Genomic DNA, 18,367 nt, shown 5'->3' with positions numbered 1-18,367 from the left:
ACAGTCCGCCCTAAATCCTCGCTTGTTCATCACAGAAGATGACGAATAGTAAAAGGAGAATGGCAGAGGTGATTTTTGGGGGCTACGTCCTAAAGCCCACCGCTAACGTGCCCTAAGCTCAACTATGGCAATCGCAGGCTTAGGAAACATAAGTAACAAATGAAGAACAATGGAGGGTTGAGAACTTACAAGCAAGGGCACCGATGGAGGCTGCAAGCAGTGGGACAAGGGCCCTCAGCGACGACGATGGTATGGAGCATGCTGGCTTGGGTGCTCTGATCTCAACGGGATGAGTATTGCGTGGGCTCTTGATCGCAGGCTGGTTTTTGTAGAAGAGGATGAATAGCGGAGAAGAGATGAATAAGGGGCAAGCAACAACTTTAAAAAGGCAAAAGAAGTGCCAAAATTCGAATGTGAAGAGGCAGCGGGGTTGGCAATTCGAGGCCAGTGAGACAGTGACGCGTGTCCGTAATGACTGTGCATCAGTATTGAAAAGACAGGTTGGTAAGTCGAGGCACCAACCGAGCGAGTCAAAGGACTGAGCATCGGGCTTAGCGCGGTTGAGGTCTTGCGGAGTAAGGCCGGGTGGAGAATTGACCCCGGTCGGATCATATAGCCCCAGTCACGCTTGAGCGGACGGAATTAAGAGGCAATTGAGAGGGGGATTCTTAATTGGACCTGTAACCGTGGAAGAGGTCGGGCAGGAAGTGGTCTGAGCATGTTTGGGCCGAGCTAACCTGGGCCTATCCTGGGTTGGTTTGCTCAGTTGAAGTCCAAGGCCCATTCAGCTGAGATGGTTTTTTGTGAGCCCGGGCTTTACTGTTCGCATATTTAGCTTGACGAGAAAGGTCTTCCGCAGACCGGCCTAGCTTGGTTGGAGTGCGGTCGTACCGGAATGCTACTGAGCTCGATTGTGATGAAGCTCGGCGAGGGACTTTGTCGGACTCGTTAGGTAGCACGGTCGTAGGAGGCCGGGATAATGCCGCCGGGCTGCTCGCTCCCGCCAATGCTGTTTGGCAGTTTGATTAGGTGGTATTTGGATGAATTTGCGCTGACAGATGGGAGAGCGTGATAGGAGAGCAGCTCCACGTGTCAATAGACGAATGGATGCAGAGGTAAACGCAGAAAGTATATAAGCATGACTGCGTCCCCCATGCTGGAGCGAGAACATCAATTGGTGAGAGGAATTTAACATTCATAGAGTTCTCTCATCTCTCTCTCTCTCTCTCTCTCTCTCTCTCTCTCTCTGAGTGTGCTAACTTGACCATCGGAGGGGTTTTCCGGCAACACACCGCCGGGTAGCTCACCGCCGTTGTGTTTGCAGATCAATCGAATAGAAACGGAGCTTGAACGTAAGGAGTGTGGAGAGCGACGGATATTTCATCCCCGTACAATTCGCAGTTAACAATTCCCATAGCATCAGGTTTAAAACATGGTAACAAAGATGTAGCCATCCTCTAAAACAATAAATTACTGGACTTGCACAATTCAGTTCATCTATAACACATATATCCCCCGTAAATGAAATCAAGTTAGATAGAGGTTCTATCAAATCCAATAAGATAAAGGTCCTATCAGATCAAATCAGATGAAGGTTCTATAAGATCAAATCAAATAAAGATTCTACCCATCATTCTCAAACATGGTACATTTCATTTCGAGGGTCACAATTAATTTATTTAGGTACATAGTCAATTGTTTCACAATCATTCTAAGTTTATCTGTTCAAGATCACACATCATAATGGTTCATATCAAAGCGTTTCAGGTCATATGCAATATGGCATTCTCTAAATAAGTTCACATCTAGGTATACAAGTATGCAGTTGTTCATAACATAGAGTTCCTCGGTGGCACATAATATAGAGTTTGTTATGCAGGAGTTTCAAACAAGTCATATAATTACAAAATCATGGTTCTAATAGTCTAGTTAACTAGTCCAGCCAATCTTAAACAAGCAAGGTACATAGTCACACATAATATAGATTTCATTATCTGGGGTGCCCAACCTAGTCACATAATCACAAAGTCATAGTCCCGATGGTCTAGTCAGTGGGAACAAGTAATATAACAAATCATCTCGAGCAAAGGTATATATATGTCCAGGACCAATTAACATTCCAAGCAAAGGTGTATATATATAAGAGTCCAAAATCAATCAACACATAGCATTTGTTCATAAACAGTAAAGGTACCTAGGACAACAGTCCTAGTGTTCTGAGTATTTTTTGGGATAAGTACAATTATTCTACCTTGGCTAGTAGTTACTCTTGTTGTAACAGATGTGACGCCCCAAATTCTACTCTAAGGTTAGGAAAACTTCACTAAAGAGTCCTTTGGTTAATAGCCAAGTAAGATCTCAGGAAGGTTGGAGGAGTCAATATAGCCTCCCTTCTAAATCCAATCACCTTAGATAGCAAGCTATCTTTTTGATAGATTTTAAGAGGTATTAACACAACATCTCATAAGTAACACAGAGATATGCATAGGTTTACAAAAATAAATAATAATTACAGTGTTTCAAACCCTAAATTACAAAACGAGTTCCATTACTATTACAATTCAAAAATAAAAGCACGAATAGACTCATAAGCAAAATGGCTTCTAACTTTCTCTAAAACAGACACAAGTCTTCAAATGTCTCTGGCTCTTCGTCGGCCTCATATGTTTCTTCGATACCTGGCATGAAACACCATGAGTTTTGAATGCCTAGTAAACGTATACACACCTCGTTCCTTTTTCTCAATCCAATACACAATAGCAATTACAACAATAGGGAAAGAAACATGATATTCAAAAAAATCTCCCAAAGAGATTTCATTCTCCCAGCCACAAGAATTAGATGCGGATTATTCGGTATGCCCTCTCTTTTGCTGCTTTCTTGCAGACCTTAACTCAAATGCCTACCAACAATTATACATCGCGAAGCACCAACCGCAAGGCATCAAAAGAGATGGTAAATAGGGCTTTTCCCATTCCCTCCTCATACCAAACCACCTAGTGTCCGAATACAATTGCTCCGTTCAAGGGTTCCGAAACAACTACTCGTGTAAGACTTTAACTTTCAAAGGGAACACGTCTAGCTAACCAATTCAATTTGAACATAACTTTATCTCATAACAATACTCATGTGATCGAAAGCCCTTGAGTCACCCCATTAACTTTTCTGTTTAGATTAACGTTTTAAGTTAGTTAGTACAAGCAAGTAACAAAGGAATAAATTTGCATAAATATGAGTATCATCGAAGGACTAAAATAAAAGATATATAACCATGACGTATGTAATATCATACCAAGACATGATCATATATTAATAATCATATTCATGAACACAAGAGCATAAAATACCAATGCAAAACAGAATTTCCAGATTCAGTACCACTTAAAGCTTAAAATCAAAAGGGCTATTTTAGATTTTTTCCAAACCTGGCCTTCTTATGGTTTGTAGATAATTTTATCTAGTTTTTAGAACATGTTTCGGAAATGGAATAGCATTTCTACATTTTTAGTTATTTAAGAAACACTCCAGCACTATTCAGATTCGTCGACCGTTACGAAAATCGGATTTTTTTACAAATCGCTCACTCTTTTTCAATGAAACCAATTTTACTGAAATATAACTCTTTAAGAAATTTTTTGAAATAAAACCAAGGTCCAGGAGATTTTTCTACATTTTTCTAGAATTTTTGAAAATTGGCTGTAAAACATATTTTTCATGCACAATACTCAAAATAAGAAGATTGGTGAGAAAAGAGGCCAACTAAGGGGAATTTTTCACTTATTTTGTGATGAAAACATACTAAATAATGTATCAATAACTCAAATTTTTAGGCTGATAGTATGCCTTTGGAAATAAGGTGAGATATGGGAAGAAAATGGTAGTTTTGCATCTATTAAGAGGAAATATGAATAGAAGAAGGATCAAAACCCAATTCATCAACTTTGAATACATGAACTCCATTACAATACATCTGAAAATATGATTTTAAATCTCTAACATGTATTTGAAAAAGGAAATAGAAGGAGAGATGTTGATGTGGCTTACTTTAAGTTAGGCGAAGTGCATGCAAAATTTTCTCCTCTTTTCCTCTCCTCCACTACCAAGGTTCACTCTCTTCCTCTTCTTTCTCTCTCAACCGAATATGTAAGTGTGCGAGTGTGTTTTGTGCTCAAAAGTGTAGAGAGGATTGGTGTGTTTATAGAAAGAAAAAAAAAAGAACAGTGAAAAGTCCAAAATGTCCTTAGTTCCAATTCAATTGAATAGGCATGGATTTAGTTAGGATGGAATGGAAGGTATGATGATTAGAGCCTTAATTACACCTTTAAACATGATCTAGTTAGGCTTAGGTTTAATCAAAGCTGAATTGGTTACAAGTACAATATATATATATATATATATCAATATATAATCATATTTGTACCCTAGGTCAAATTTTCTTTCCTAAATCAAGCAAATTGTCCCCAAAAGGACATCACCTACATATAAATACATAGCATAGCTAGCCTTGGGGAGTGGATTTGAGGGGATTTCTTTTGATTATTTGTGTACAACATGAAGATATTTTGTGGACAAAATTATTTATTTAAGAAAGGTACAAGTATATATATATATATAATAGTACTAACTTGGGGTCAATATGTGATTCAAGAAAAATATGTGGGCAAAAATCTTAATTTATGAATTTGAACATTTAATTAAGTGTAGTATTTAATTTATTTAAGGTCTAAAATTTTAATTCGGTTAAAGTTTCTTTATTTTGAATTAAATGGCGAATTATACTGAGAACTGGAAACCTAGGGTTTATTGTATGGAAAATATACTTAGAAAATTAATTTAATTATTATTAGGGTTTTAAAAATGGTTCATGACTTCCCGGGTTCAATTTAGGATTTGCAAGTTATCGATTGGCGCATGTTTTTTATTCTAGGGTTAAAATTGAAATTAATTAAGAAATTGAGAGACTACAAAGAAATAATTTAAAAGTAAGGGTTAAAGAAAATATTGCAAAGATCAGGGGCCTAACAACAGGTCTTGCCATTGGTACAAAACCAGCTAAGGTAGCAGGTGATGCAGAATATAAGAAGTTCAAAGAAGAGTAAATTTAAAAAAGCGGCGATATTTGGAAATTGGAATGGTTTCAAAGAGAAATCGATAGGAACAATACATAATCATATTTCAAATATTATTATAATTTTATTTTATGATTATTTTTATGTTTCTAGGATTTTTAGGCAAGGGGTATTTTTGTAACTTTATATTTGCCTTCATGGGCTACAAGGGTCACCCATGAGTCGTCTTGTGAGTCAAATTATTTAATTAGTCTTTGTTTTTGTTTCTTAAATTAGTTTTGGAAGTCAAAGATATTTTGGTAGTTTCCTATTTTAGTTCTAGTTAGTTTAGGAAGTCTCTTAGTCTTATATAAACCCATGTAATGCTTATAATTCAATAGAGTTGATATTTTATGAAACGTTAAAGAGCTTTGAAGCTTTTTTATGGATTGTGTGATGCAATCAAACCCTAGGTGTGATGCCCATGGAATGTTGTGATGTCTAGACCTATTTTTTTCTTCTCCTTTCTTCTTCTTTTATGTTACAATTTGCTATTCCCGAATTACTATTTACAGTCCTTTAAAAGTGCACTTTTCAACTCAAAACTCTATTCAATCACCCTCAAATCAACCCTAATCCCTTCCTCTACCCATTAGCCTTCAATTTACTCTTGAAACCATAAATTACTCACTATTTAGGACATCAAATAACCTTTGTTTTGAAATTCTAGTGTTGTCCTACATCAGTCTGGTATCAGATCTTAAGGTTTTGCTATGATGTTTTCACATTGTGGGAGATCCAACACAAGTGGATTGACTTGGGAAGAAGGTAAGTGCTTCTTAGAGAAAATATTCATCTGAGGGATCTTCAAGATGATTTTCTTGATCAATTGTATGCTCTTAAGCAAGGTGATATGTGTGTGATTGATTATGCAAGAAAATACAAGAACTTATTTATCAAATCGGGAGTGGTAGAAAGTGAACGGATGACTATTACTCATTTCAAAAGTGGATTGAGATTTGGAATTAAAAAAAAAGATGTCTCTTGCATATTTAGAAGATCTCAAAGATGCTATTAAAAGGCTATACAGTTTGAATTTTTTGTAAAATTTAAGAAGAAATCTACAATTTTGCAGCCTATGCATAATAGAAAGACTGTCCAACAGAAGAAACCAACAAAAACTCCTAAACCAAGGGCCAAAGTGCCACAAGAATATGCTGAAAAGCCACAAGAAGATGTAGCAAAATCAAATATTGTTTTTAGGAATGGAAATCATACACAATTGGAGTTGCAAACCAATGAATATGTTCAGAATTTTCCTAAGATGAAAGATGAGCAGATTTTGAAGGATAACGAGACACTTATTAATGATCCAAAAGCACCTCAAGAAGATCTAGTTATTACTCAAGTACAAGCTAGAGTCGAAAACGAGGAATTGGATGCTATGGAAGCTGTAAGGACTGAAGAATCAAAGCAATCAACTGCTAGTGCTATGCAAAATATGCCTTTAAAGGTCACCAATGTGTTGTCTAAATTTTCTAATTTGGTGCCAACAGAGTTATCTAATGAACCTCTACCCGTGCATAATGTCTAGCATGATATTGATCCCATATTAGAGTACAATTGCCTAACCCACTAGCACATAATGCAAATTTGAGTGAGTATAAAATGCAAATTAGGTGTTGATTTCATTCAATAGAATGTCAAGGTTGAATTGCATGACACCATTTTGATCGAGGAAGAGGGTGAGCATATGGAATCCATGATTACTGATACAAGAAAAAGCATTTAAATTGATTATAAGCAGTACATTGCAAAGCCAAAAAAGAATGGAATTGATGGGCAGAATTTTGCAACTCTACACTTAAATCAATTTAAGGGTTCATCTTCTAGTTCAATTGATTTCGTCATTCCAAAAAAACTTAACTTTAGAGCTAAAAATATCTTGTTGCTTTCATTGCTATCTCCAATGAAGAAGAAACGATGCTGCCAATTTGAAGATTTTAACATGAAGCCGTGGATGTAATTTTGAAGCTTGTGGGTGGTTACACTTCAACACTTCACAACTCGCGGTCGAGTTTTTTTCCAACCAAGGGAGAATGATCCGGAATATAAGAAGCTCAAAGAAGAGTATATTTAAAGCGGTTATATTTGGAAATTGGAATGGTTTCAAAGTGAAATCGATAGGAACCATGTATAATTATGTTTCTAATATTATTATAATTTTATTTTATGATTATTTTTATGTTTCTAGGGTTTTTAGGTAAGGGGTATTTTGGTAATTTTATATTTGCCTACATGGGCTGTAGGGGTTGCCCATGAGTCATCTTGTGAGTCAAGTTATTTAATTAATCTTTGATTTTGTTTCTTATTTAGTCTTAAATTAGTTTTGGAAGTCAAAGATATTTTGATAGTTTCCTATTTTAGTTCTAGTTGGTTTAGGAAGTCTCTTAGTCTTATATAAACTTGTGTAATACTTATAATTCAATGGAGATGATATTTTATAAAAAAAAATTAAAGAGCTTTGAAGCTTCTTTATGAATTGTGTGATGCAATCAAACCCTAGGTGTGATGCCTACGGAATCTAAGTGTGACGTCTAGACTTATCTTATTTTTCTATGTTTCAATTTGCTATTCTTGGATTACTATTTACAGTCCTCTAAAAGTGCATTTTTTAAACCTCAAAACTCCATCCAATCACCCTCAAATCAACCCTAATCCTTTCCCCTACCTATTAGCCTTCAATTTACTCTTGAAACCATAAATTACTCATTGTTTAGGCTATCACATAACCTCTATTTTGAAATTCCAGCGATGTCCCTATTTGTCCTGCATCAGCAGGTCTATTCACATTTTGTTCAGTTCGGGAATAGTTCCTTACCGTATGACCCATTTTACCAAATCCATAACAAGCCTCGAAAATTCGATAACAAATCTCTCGACGTTTTTTCCCACATTCTGAACAAATCAGTACTGAATCATTTCTTTGAGCGATTTCATCTTACTTAGATGTTTCTGACTTCGATATCTTATTTTTCAAGAATTCCTTATTCACATAAGAGCTTCGTCTCTTTCTTTTCCATATAGAAGATCGGTTCATGTTAGCTTCAGATATTAGTGCTCGAGCTAACACCTCAACATATTTTGTTACTTTCAAAACATTCACTTGATGCTCCTGCACAGGTGTTGGCGGAGGTTCTTGCTGTAGCAGTAGTTATTGTTGCTATCTTAAGGTCTCTGCTATTTCTTGTACTATTCTTTCTAGTCCATCAAACCGGTTTGTGGAGGATTCTTCCAACTCATCTGTCATTGTTCTCTCCATGTTCTACATGAACTTATATCATGACGAGTACTGAGATATACACAGACACACATAGATATAGTTGTACGTAGACACATATTCTCATATTCGTATTTTTACATATTCACATATTTGTAGAGTTGGAATGCACATAGGCATATACTTTCAAATGAATGCAGTCTTAAGTCTTTTCTACACACCTTAACACTCAATTAGACAAGTGTGTGAGTTATTAACTCATGCTCTGATACCACTCTATCATGACCCGAACCCGCCCATAGAGGTTTGGATCATAACTGGCCAGTAATCATGGGATTACCTACGACCTTAGACATAATTCAAATCTTATTTAATTATATAGGGCTAGAAGCGGAAGCAGAAATATAAAATTTTTCCAATAAGTTTGTACATAAATGGCATGAACAAAAATATTTTGTGCATAAATAACTCATATCCATAAAAAGATCTCACATGTCCAAGACCATATAGTCATCCAAGAATCCTTAGTTGACTTCACAAAAACTCGGTATTCCTCTATAGGTTCACTAGAGCTAGACATCTCGCGGCTCACCTGCATACATATATATAACAGAGTGAGCAAAAACCTAGTGAATAACATCAAAGTAAAAAGGTTATATGAATGAGTTCTAATATTAAACAAATCATTCTCGTAATATTTTCGTATCATAACGAAATGACCTCGGGTCCAATATATGACAGAACGACCTTGGGTCAAACATATGATAGGACGACCTTGGGTTCGTTTCAGATATACAGAATGACATTGGGTCCATCATATGCTTTTATGCTTGCCAATCACATTTACTGACCTTTTACGAATCAGATAGATAGAAAGTTCATTCATAACACAGAATCACAAGTTTAGAAAACTTACCACAATGTAACATTTAGAAAATAAGATACATAAAATATTTTAACTAAAATATTACTCACAGCGGTTTGGTTGCCGACACGTCTTCGCAAACGAACCTACACAATTCATTACATATATTCATTGAATCAAATTGTTTAACCAGATTGTTCTTTAACTTATTCAATTATTTTATGTCTCATTCTAACTTATAGATTCATTTAGGAGGCGCAATTCATGCCTAAGAATGTTTTGAAATGGATGAGAATGCCAAAATGGGTAAAACATGACTTTTCAAAATATGATGAAACAAGACACTTCACTGGAGCACAACATTGGTCGCTCGAGCGGACCACATGGTCTGCAAAAGTATTGGATGGTTCGAATTTAGGTTCGATGGTGGCTCGAGCCAAGGTGCAAAATGAACTGAGGTCGCTCGAGCATCAACTTGGTTGCTCAAGCCAACAACAAAACTCTGCAAAACTACTGGATGCATGAGATGTGAGCTCGAGCAACAGATTATTTGCTTGAGCGGCGATGCCAAATTCGAGAATTTCCAAAACAGAGTTAAGCTTCAAAACACATAGTTTCAAATCATAAACTTGCACGGTTCATTCACAACGTTTAAAAAAAAAAAAAAAAAAAACTTAGAAACTCTTTCAAAAACGTAATCATGTACTAAACTTCAAACCCTTAGTTCAAAACTTCAAGAATTCTTCAAAATAAACCTCAAATTCTTATGCATGCATCAATAGACTTCAAATTCTTTTCCAAGACTTCAAAAACATACAATTAAGTTCTAAAACAACATGATTCATGGATGCATGTAGAATTCAACTTCTAAACTTAATCTAGGTAATAAAACTCATGTTCGAAATAATGATTCTACACTCTTATGTGCATGTATGTATGATCTAGCTTCAAATTTCCTTTCCAAAGCTTACAGAACATGGAGATTAGCTTCAAAACAACTTAATTCTTGAATGCAAGTATGATATGATCATCAATTCTAACATGGATAACAACGCCTTGCTCAAAAGAATGGAACTCAACAAAACTATGCATACATGTGTAAATTTGCTTCAAATTCATCATTTTAAGCTCAATTCTTGCGTTTCAGTTCATAATCTTCATTAATACACATATTGATGGCTTCAATTCACAAACTAAGGATCAAACACATACCTAGAGTCTTCAATTACATTTGTATTAACTAATTCTTAAGCCTTTCTTCCAAATTCACAAGCCTCTTAGCCAAGCCCTTCAAGATCAAGCCCTCTTTCTCTCTCTCTCTCTCTCTCTCTCTCTCTCTCTCTCTCTCTCTCTCTCTTTCTAAATTGCTCTCACTCTCTCTATAATGTAAATCTCAGAATTTTTGAGTGAAAAAAGTGAGCTTAAACTCTCAACTTAACATATATATAGGCTTAATTAACTTAATTAACTAGTCAAGGATTAGGCTAAGTAATTAGAGCTTAAGGCATAATCAGATATAACTTAACTTAATTGATTTAATCTAATTAATTTAGTCTGAATCAAATTTAATCAAACTTCTCATTAGGCTCTAAACATTATGCTAATCACAATAAACTACTCAATTTCGGTTTTTGACGCGATTAAGGTCTTCAATTTTAGATCATAATAGAAATCACAACAGATATTCCTAGGATTGAAAGATATGCATCCAAAAACCACATTAATCACTTAATTAGCATTCAAATTCACACTAAGCACTTAAGCACATGCAAAATTAAAGAATTAAAAGTACATTACGCAACGGGGTTGTCCCAGATCGACTGCGTGAGAGAGGAAAAGAGAGGGAACGTATATTGGTGATGAGAACAGATGTATGTCTGTTTAGATCGACAGAGGGTTTGAAAAGGGGATATAGTGGTGGCTCCAACGAAGGTGTTGGAGTGGACTGGTTCTGGGAGAGAAGGAATGAGTTTGGTGTATTTGTAATCAGTGGTGAAGGGAGTGAAGATCTAGGGGGGGTCGTGTGCCCCTCTTGGATTTTGGGATTTTTTTTTTTAATTTTGCAAACATAAAGAAAATATTTTAAATAAAAAAAAATTACAAAAATATTATTAGAGTGAAATGCCAATGACATTTTAAAAATTATGAGAACAATAATGGTTGTTTTAATTGAAAATGAAGAGACTACTAAAACCATATTATCTATGAAATTTTTTGAATATAACAGTGATGTCATTATTATTAACTTGCAAGTATAAGTAATCTCACTATAAAGATATAAAATTTATTGGATTGTTAGTTACATTTGACATGTGAGGTTCACTCTCTATGTGTCTATGTACAATTAGTTAATGATATCGCATATCAATGATGACGTGGTATTACCATTATATTGAATTTTTAATCAAATTTTGTATAAAAAAAAAATTTATCATTATATAATTTATTTTAAAACTTATATCCATATTTGTTTTGTATTGTCTATGATACACTGGTTGCAAATAACATTATTTTTCTAATGTTTCTCGAAATCAATCGTAAAAACTTGCATGAAATATTTTTGTAAAACTTTTCGATATTGTAATTAATAAGGCCCCCTCTAATTTAATTTTCTGGCTCTTTGTAATAGTGAACAGATAAAGAGAAAGAGTAGAGGGAAGAAAGAGAGTAGAGAGAAGGGGTTGAAAAATGGGATTGGTTATGACCGTAGAAGCTATATATATATATAGATAGATAGTTTAGTCTTTTTACATTAATTTATCCTTGTAGACAAAGTGGTTGTTTGACACGTATTAAAATAACACATGTTATTTTAGCACATTATCTTATTTAGATCACAATTATCTTATTTAAGTTACGTTACCTCTCTATTACATCACTTCAAATTCAATCCATATTTCACGTTTTTTCGTAAAAAATTAAAAAATATACTAATCTAGCATTTCTCATACAACCTTTAATTATTTTAGTGTCTAAATTGCTGACAAAAAAATTTAAATTTAAATTTTGGGTAAATTACATTTACCTTCTCTATGGTTTCTGACAAATACAGGGACCTCATTTATAGTTTAAATAATTACAGTAACCTCCCCTACTTTACCTGACAATGTTAAGATTCTCCCAAAATTTGACAGTCGTTCATACATTTAACAGACCCTGTTGATGTCATCAAATATAAATACTGAAATGCCCATAATTCCCTCAAGTGCCCACTTCAAGAATTTTCCAGACTGTTGTTCTGTTGTAAAGAGGAAATTATCGAGGGATTCATTTTTCATCAACTCATATACCAGAAGCCTGTGATGACCTTCAGAGTAGAACCCTATCAATCTCACAAGATTTAAATGGTGGGTACTACTTATAGTTGCAACCTTCATTCTAAATTGTTTTTCACCCTGCTCAATTCCCTCAAACTGCTTCATTGCAACAATAGTTTTATTAGCAAGAATGCCTCTGTAAATAACCCTCAAATTCTCCAGCTCCAAGCTTCTTGTAGTTCTTTATACGAGAATTGGACTAGAGCGGCAGAGGCGTACTCAAGAAGAGCATATTGAGCAGACAAACCCCAAAATTTGGGGCTGTTTCTACAGCACCACCACCACAAACCTCCTTTCAATGTGACCAAACACAAAATGGTGACTATAACTACAACAGTAACAATCCAAGCATGCAACTTCCAACCATTGCCCTTTCCACTTCATAGCAAAGACGCAGAAGGGTTTGGTACTATGGGGCCACTACCTTTAGGAGAGCTGTAAATCCTCAAATTCCCATCACTGTCTAACTTCAAGAACCTAAGTATATCAGTCCCTTCAGCATAATCACTTCCATAAGCCATGATCACATGGGCAGAAGATGATGGATTTGTGATTGATAACAACCCAATTGATTGAAGTCGTAAAATGGGTGATGTAAAATTTATGTTAATTGACAAATTCACACCCGAATTCCAATACACAATCGACTTATTCCATTGAATGGTCAAATTTCCAGAGATGAAAAGTCTAAAAGAGAACAACCTAGATTCCAATTTTTTGCTACTAGTGAAATTTTGATTAGGCAAGAGAGTACCAGTAGGGTTATTTAAGGTGAACCAGACCAAATCGGTGGAATTTCGGAGGACGAAGTTACCTGAGTCGTCAAGGGTGGCGGATGAGATGCCGCGGCCAGCGGTGTTGGATTACCAGACGATGGCGCCAGAGAAATTAACAAAGCGGAGGATGCCGTTGCTGAGGAACTGGAAGGAAGCGAAGGAATCGGCGGTGCCAGAATCACTGCCAGCTTTCCAGATTGTGATGTTCTTATAGGTGACGATAGTGAAGTATGCGAAGCCATCGACGATGAAACTTACAGAGAATGTGTTGTTTGGGGATGGCCATAACGGGTTTAGATTGTGATGTTCTTGGAATCGGCGGTGCCAGAATCACTGCCAGCTTTCCAGATTGTGATGTTCTTGTAAATGACGACAGTGAAGTATGCGAAGCCATCAACGATGAAACTTACAGAGAAAGTGTTGTTTTGGGATGGCCATAACTGGTTCAGATTGGAAGCCAAGAAAGAACAAGAAGACGATTGACAACAATGGCTTCATTCTCTTCACTCTCTCTCTCTCTCTTTCTCTCTCCTCCTTTGCACTTTTAATCTCTCACCTCTAATATGTATGGTTGTGTAGCGAGAGGAGGAGGATAAGAAAGAGAGATAGAGAGAGAACAAGTCCTTATTGACTTGGATCATAGAGAGTGGGTTCATGGTTGTGTTGGTCAGTCACGGACAGTGATGTCAATATTGAGTAAAGGGCTTTTTCGTCTTTTCGCATGCAAAAGTAAGAGTAATATGGTCATTTCTTATAAGATACTAATGTCGTTTGTGCAAAATAGATAGAATGATATAATCTTGACATTGTCAAGTAAAATAAAAAAAATTACTGAAATTATTTAAATTATAGAAAAAATCCTTATATTTATCAAAAAAATTCAAGGAAGATAAATATAATTTACCCTTAACTTTTTGGTCTACTTTTATATTTTTGCCCCACAACTGATGTGCTATTCTTTTTTTTGGTTTTTTTTCGCCCCCCAAAAAAGCGTGGTACTGGCAGACTGAACTTTCAACAGTTTCATTGACTCCGACTGCTCATTTCTCGTGACGCTACGGGAGATGGGATTTTTTTACTAATAAGGTTGAAAATTTTATCAAAATTCTTACAACCTTTACTATATTCACATAGTAAAAATTTTGGCAGAACATTTGGCTCTAACATTTTTGTTTTCTTCCCGACTCTTTTTAGAACCTGAGCAACACTCTCCCTCTCTAGTACTCCAGCTTTCTCTCTCTAAAACCCTCTCTCTCTCTCTCTCTCTCTCTCCAGAACTGAGAAAAACACCGGCTCCGTGTAACCAGTACCTTAAGCATTGTAATGTTCTTCTTTCTTCAATTTTATTTCTTTTGCTTCTGCAACCATTAGTTTGGTTTGGCTCTGCATTAAGATTGTTGTTTTCAATACTACCCTTCTTTTTCTTCTTTTTTTTCAAAGCCCTCTTTTGGTTCTGAAAGTTGTTTTGGGTCTTTCGAGTTCTGAAATGGGTCATCTTCAAAAAGAGAAAAGCCTCTTGGGTGTTGAAGTTCAATGCTTTTCAGAGTACCCATTAATGTCGAAGGCATAGACTCTGAGAAATCTTTGGTGAGGCAAGTGGGTTTTCATCAAAAGCTGTTGTTTTCCGAGTAAAGAAAAAGCAAAAGGAAAATTGATGTTGCAATTTCTGGGTTAAGTGGCTTCTTGATTGCTGGCTGTTTTGGGGGTTTTCAGATAAATAATAGTGTTGTTTCACTCACTGAAGGCATCCCTGTAATGGGATATCTGTGCTTGTTCTCTCTCTTGATATTTGGATTTCTATCAAAATCTCAACTTGTGTATGCTCAGCTCCTCCATGATGAGACCACCACATTGTTGGCAATTGGAAAAGAGCTTGGACTAACTGATTGGGGTCTCAACAACACAGATTACTGCTCTTGGCCCGGAATTGGATGTGCCCTGAACAGTTCAATGGTGGAAAAGCTCGATCTTTCGCATCGTGGGCTCGAAGGTAATATCACTCTAGTTTCTGAGCTCAAAGCATTGAAGTGGCTTGACCTTTCATATAATGACTTCCATGGATCAATCCCACCAAGTTTTGGTAACTTATCTGAGCTTGAGTTTCTGGATTTGGCTTTGAATAAATTTGGAAGCTCAATTCCTGTAGAGTTGGGTAGGCTTAGAAACCTTAGATCATTGAACCTATCCAATAACTTGCTCACAGGACAAATACCTTATGAGCTAGAGGGCCTAGAAAAGTTGCAAGAATTTCAAATTTTTACCAATAAGTTGAGTGGTTTTATCCCAATTTGGATAGGCAATTTGACCAATCTAAGAGTTTTTACAGCCTATGAGAATGAAATAGGTGGTACAATCCCGGATAATCTAGGCTTGAAGTCAGAGCTTCAGTTGTTGAATCTTCATTCGAACCAGCTCGAAGGGACAATACCTGAGAGCATGTTTGCTTTGGGGAAGCTAGAAATTTTGGTTCTGACTCTGAACCAATTGACTGGCAACCTTCCTGAAGAAGTTGGGAATTGCAAGGGCCTTTCGAGTATTAGAATTGGAAACAACAAGATTACTGGAAGCATTCCTTGGGCAATTGGAAATGTTAGCAGCCTTACCTACTTTGAAGCCGATGACAACAATCTCTCTGGAGAGATTGTCTCAGAGTTTGCTCAATGCTCTAATCTCACACTCTTGAATTTGGCCTCGAATGGTTTTACTGGAACGATTCCTCCAGAGCTTGGACAGCTTACCAATTTGCAAGAATTGATTCTTTCAAGTAACAGTCTGTTCGGAGAGATACCAACATCAATTCTTAGCTCCAACAGTCTTAACAAGCTTGATTTAAGCAATAACAGATTCAATGGCACCATTCCAGCAGATATCTGCAACACATCGAGATTGCAATACCTGCTTCTGGGTCAGAATTCAATTACAGGAGAGATACCTCATGAGATTGGAAACTGTGTTAAATTGCTTGAATTGGAAATGGGTGGTAACTATCTGACTGGAACTATACCTCCAGAGATCAGTCACATCAAAAATTTGCAGATAGCTTTAAATCTGAGCTTCAATCATCTTCATGGACCATTGCCTCCCGATTTAGGGAGATTTGACAAGCTGGTTTCTTTGGATGTCTCCAATAATCAACTCTCTGGGACTATCCCATCTGCATTAAAGGGGATGCTAAGTTTGATAGAGGTTAATTTTTCGAATAATCTGTTCACCGGCCCGATTCCCACCTTTGTGCCATTCCAAAAAAGCCCAAATTCAAGCTTTTCGGGGAACAAAGGGCTCTGTGGAGAGCCATTGAGTTCTTCATGTGGAAACTCTAACAGCCATGGGAGTTACCATCGTAAGGTTTCTTACAAGATCATACTAGCTGTTATTGGTTCTGGGCTGGCGGTTTTTGTATCAGTGATAATAGTTGTTATGCTCTTTATGATGAGGGAGAGACAAGAAAAGTCTAAGAAATCAGAAGGAATTGCTGATGATGAAAGTAATAACCAACCATCAATAATAGCAGGAAATGTCTTTGTTGAAAATCTCAGACAAAGCGATAGATTTTGATGCTGTTGTCAAAGCAACGATGAAGGATTCGAATAAGCTAAGCAGTGGAACTTTCAGCACTGTCTACAAAGCAGTTATGCCTTCTGGTATACTTTTATCAGTGAAGAGACTGAAATCTATGGATAGAACAATAATTCATCATCAGAGTAAGATGATTAGAGAGCTTGAAAGGCTGAGTAGACTCTGTCATGATAATCTAATGAGACCAATTGGATATGTATTTTATGAAGATGTGGCTCTTTTGCTGCATCAATACTTACCCAATGGAACATTGGCTCAGTTCCTTCATGACTCTTCCAAGCTTCAAGACTACAAGCCTGACTGGCCAAAAAGACTTGAGATTGCCATTGGAGTGGCTGAAGGGTTGGATTTCCTTCATCATCTGGCCATTATACATCTTGATATCTCTGCTGGCAATATTATTTTAGATGCCAGTTTCAAAGCTTTGGTTGGGGAAGTTGAGATTTCGAAGCTCTTGGACCCGTCCAGAGGCACTGCAAGTATCAGTGCAGTTGCTGGCTCATTTGGTTATATTCCCCCAGGTACTTTGTCTGTATCACGCTCATTTCTAGTGCTTTCTAATTGTTTATTTATTTATTCGTTGCTGTTCGTATTTTCAACAGAGTATGCATATACAATGCAAGTTACAGCACCAGGAAATGTGTATAGCTATGGTGTTGTTTTGCTTGAGATTCTCACAACCCGAGTACCGGTTGATGAGGCCTTTGGTGAAGGGATAGATTTGGTTAAGTGGGTTCACAGTGCACCTGCAAGAGGGGAAACCCCAGAGCAGATACTCGACCCGAGGCTTAGCACTGTCTCGTTTACATGGAGAAAAGAAATGCTTGCAGCTCTTAAGGTTGCACTGCTCTGCACCGACAGCACACCAGCCAAGCGGCCCAAAATGAAAAAGGTGGTGGAAATGCTTCAAGAAATCACTCAAAACTGAGTGAAATTCATTTGGGATTTCCTCATTTTTGATCCGTGAGATCAAGAATCCAATGGTCAGACTATCTGCTGCTAGTTTTGTATTGAAGGATTGATCGAAAATGGCACTTTGTAATTTCTTTCAGAACTGGAAAAAGAAATTGTGGAAGATGCGTCTCAATGATGGGTAACTATGCTCTCCCAGAACATTGATGCTCATGAAAATAGCATTTGTACCCATTTTCAAGTACAATCCATATTGATGTTTATACAAGCTTCATTTCTTATCTTCGTCGTTAGTTTTGAATACTTCTAACATGCTCCACTCTGTACCACAATTTTTATATGCAATTATATGTGACAAGGTTAACATATGATTGGTTGTCAAGATCAAGAAAATTAGCTGATGGAGGAATAAGAGCTAGGAGTCTCTCTTTCTCTCTCTGGTTAGTGTTAGAGCTTGGAGTCTTGCCATGTTGTGGCAAGAACTAATCTTCTGGATGCTTTTAATTTTGATCTTGATCATGATATGGAACTTTTGTCACCTCTGGTCCTTTTTGAACCCAGAGTTGTGAATTTTGATGAATTTTTTTTAGCCA

The 18,367-nt window shown here is 36.5% G+C and overlaps 1 protein-coding gene and 1 long non-coding RNA gene across 2 annotated transcripts in view; one reads left to right on the top strand and one right to left on the bottom strand.

Annotated features, from left to right (window-relative positions):
- The window catches only part of LOC145804456 (uncharacterized), a 36,222-nt gene extending 22,327 nt beyond the window's left edge, over positions 1 to 13,895 (bottom strand). The window contains exon 1 of the long non-coding RNA XR_014346173.1: positions 13,325 to 13,895. This is a non-coding gene — a long non-coding RNA (uncharacterized LOC145804456). The remainder of the gene's footprint in view (positions 1 to 13,324) is intronic.
- Positions 13,896 to 14,892: 997 nt separating this feature from the next.
- On the top strand, positions 14,893 to 18,057 carry LOC114277826 (leucine-rich repeat receptor-like tyrosine-protein kinase PXC3). Its single transcript, XM_028219788.2, is given in 3 exon segments — positions 14,893 to 16,826; positions 16,828 to 17,383; positions 17,465 to 18,057. Coding segments are annotated over 3 exon segments (2,667 nt in total). The 5' UTR covers positions 14,893 to 15,041; the 3' UTR covers positions 17,791 to 18,057.
- Positions 18,058 to 18,367: the final 310 nt, after the last annotated feature.

Source organism: Camellia sinensis, chromosome 12 (assembly GCF_055761805.1).
Source record: "Camellia sinensis isolate YWXY chromosome 12, ASM5576180v1, whole genome shotgun sequence".
Taxonomy (NCBI): domain Eukaryota; kingdom Viridiplantae; phylum Streptophyta; class Magnoliopsida; order Ericales; family Theaceae; genus Camellia; species Camellia sinensis.
The sequence above is the reverse complement of the archived record's forward strand: the minus strand, read 5'-3'. Positions and strand labels throughout refer to the sequence as shown.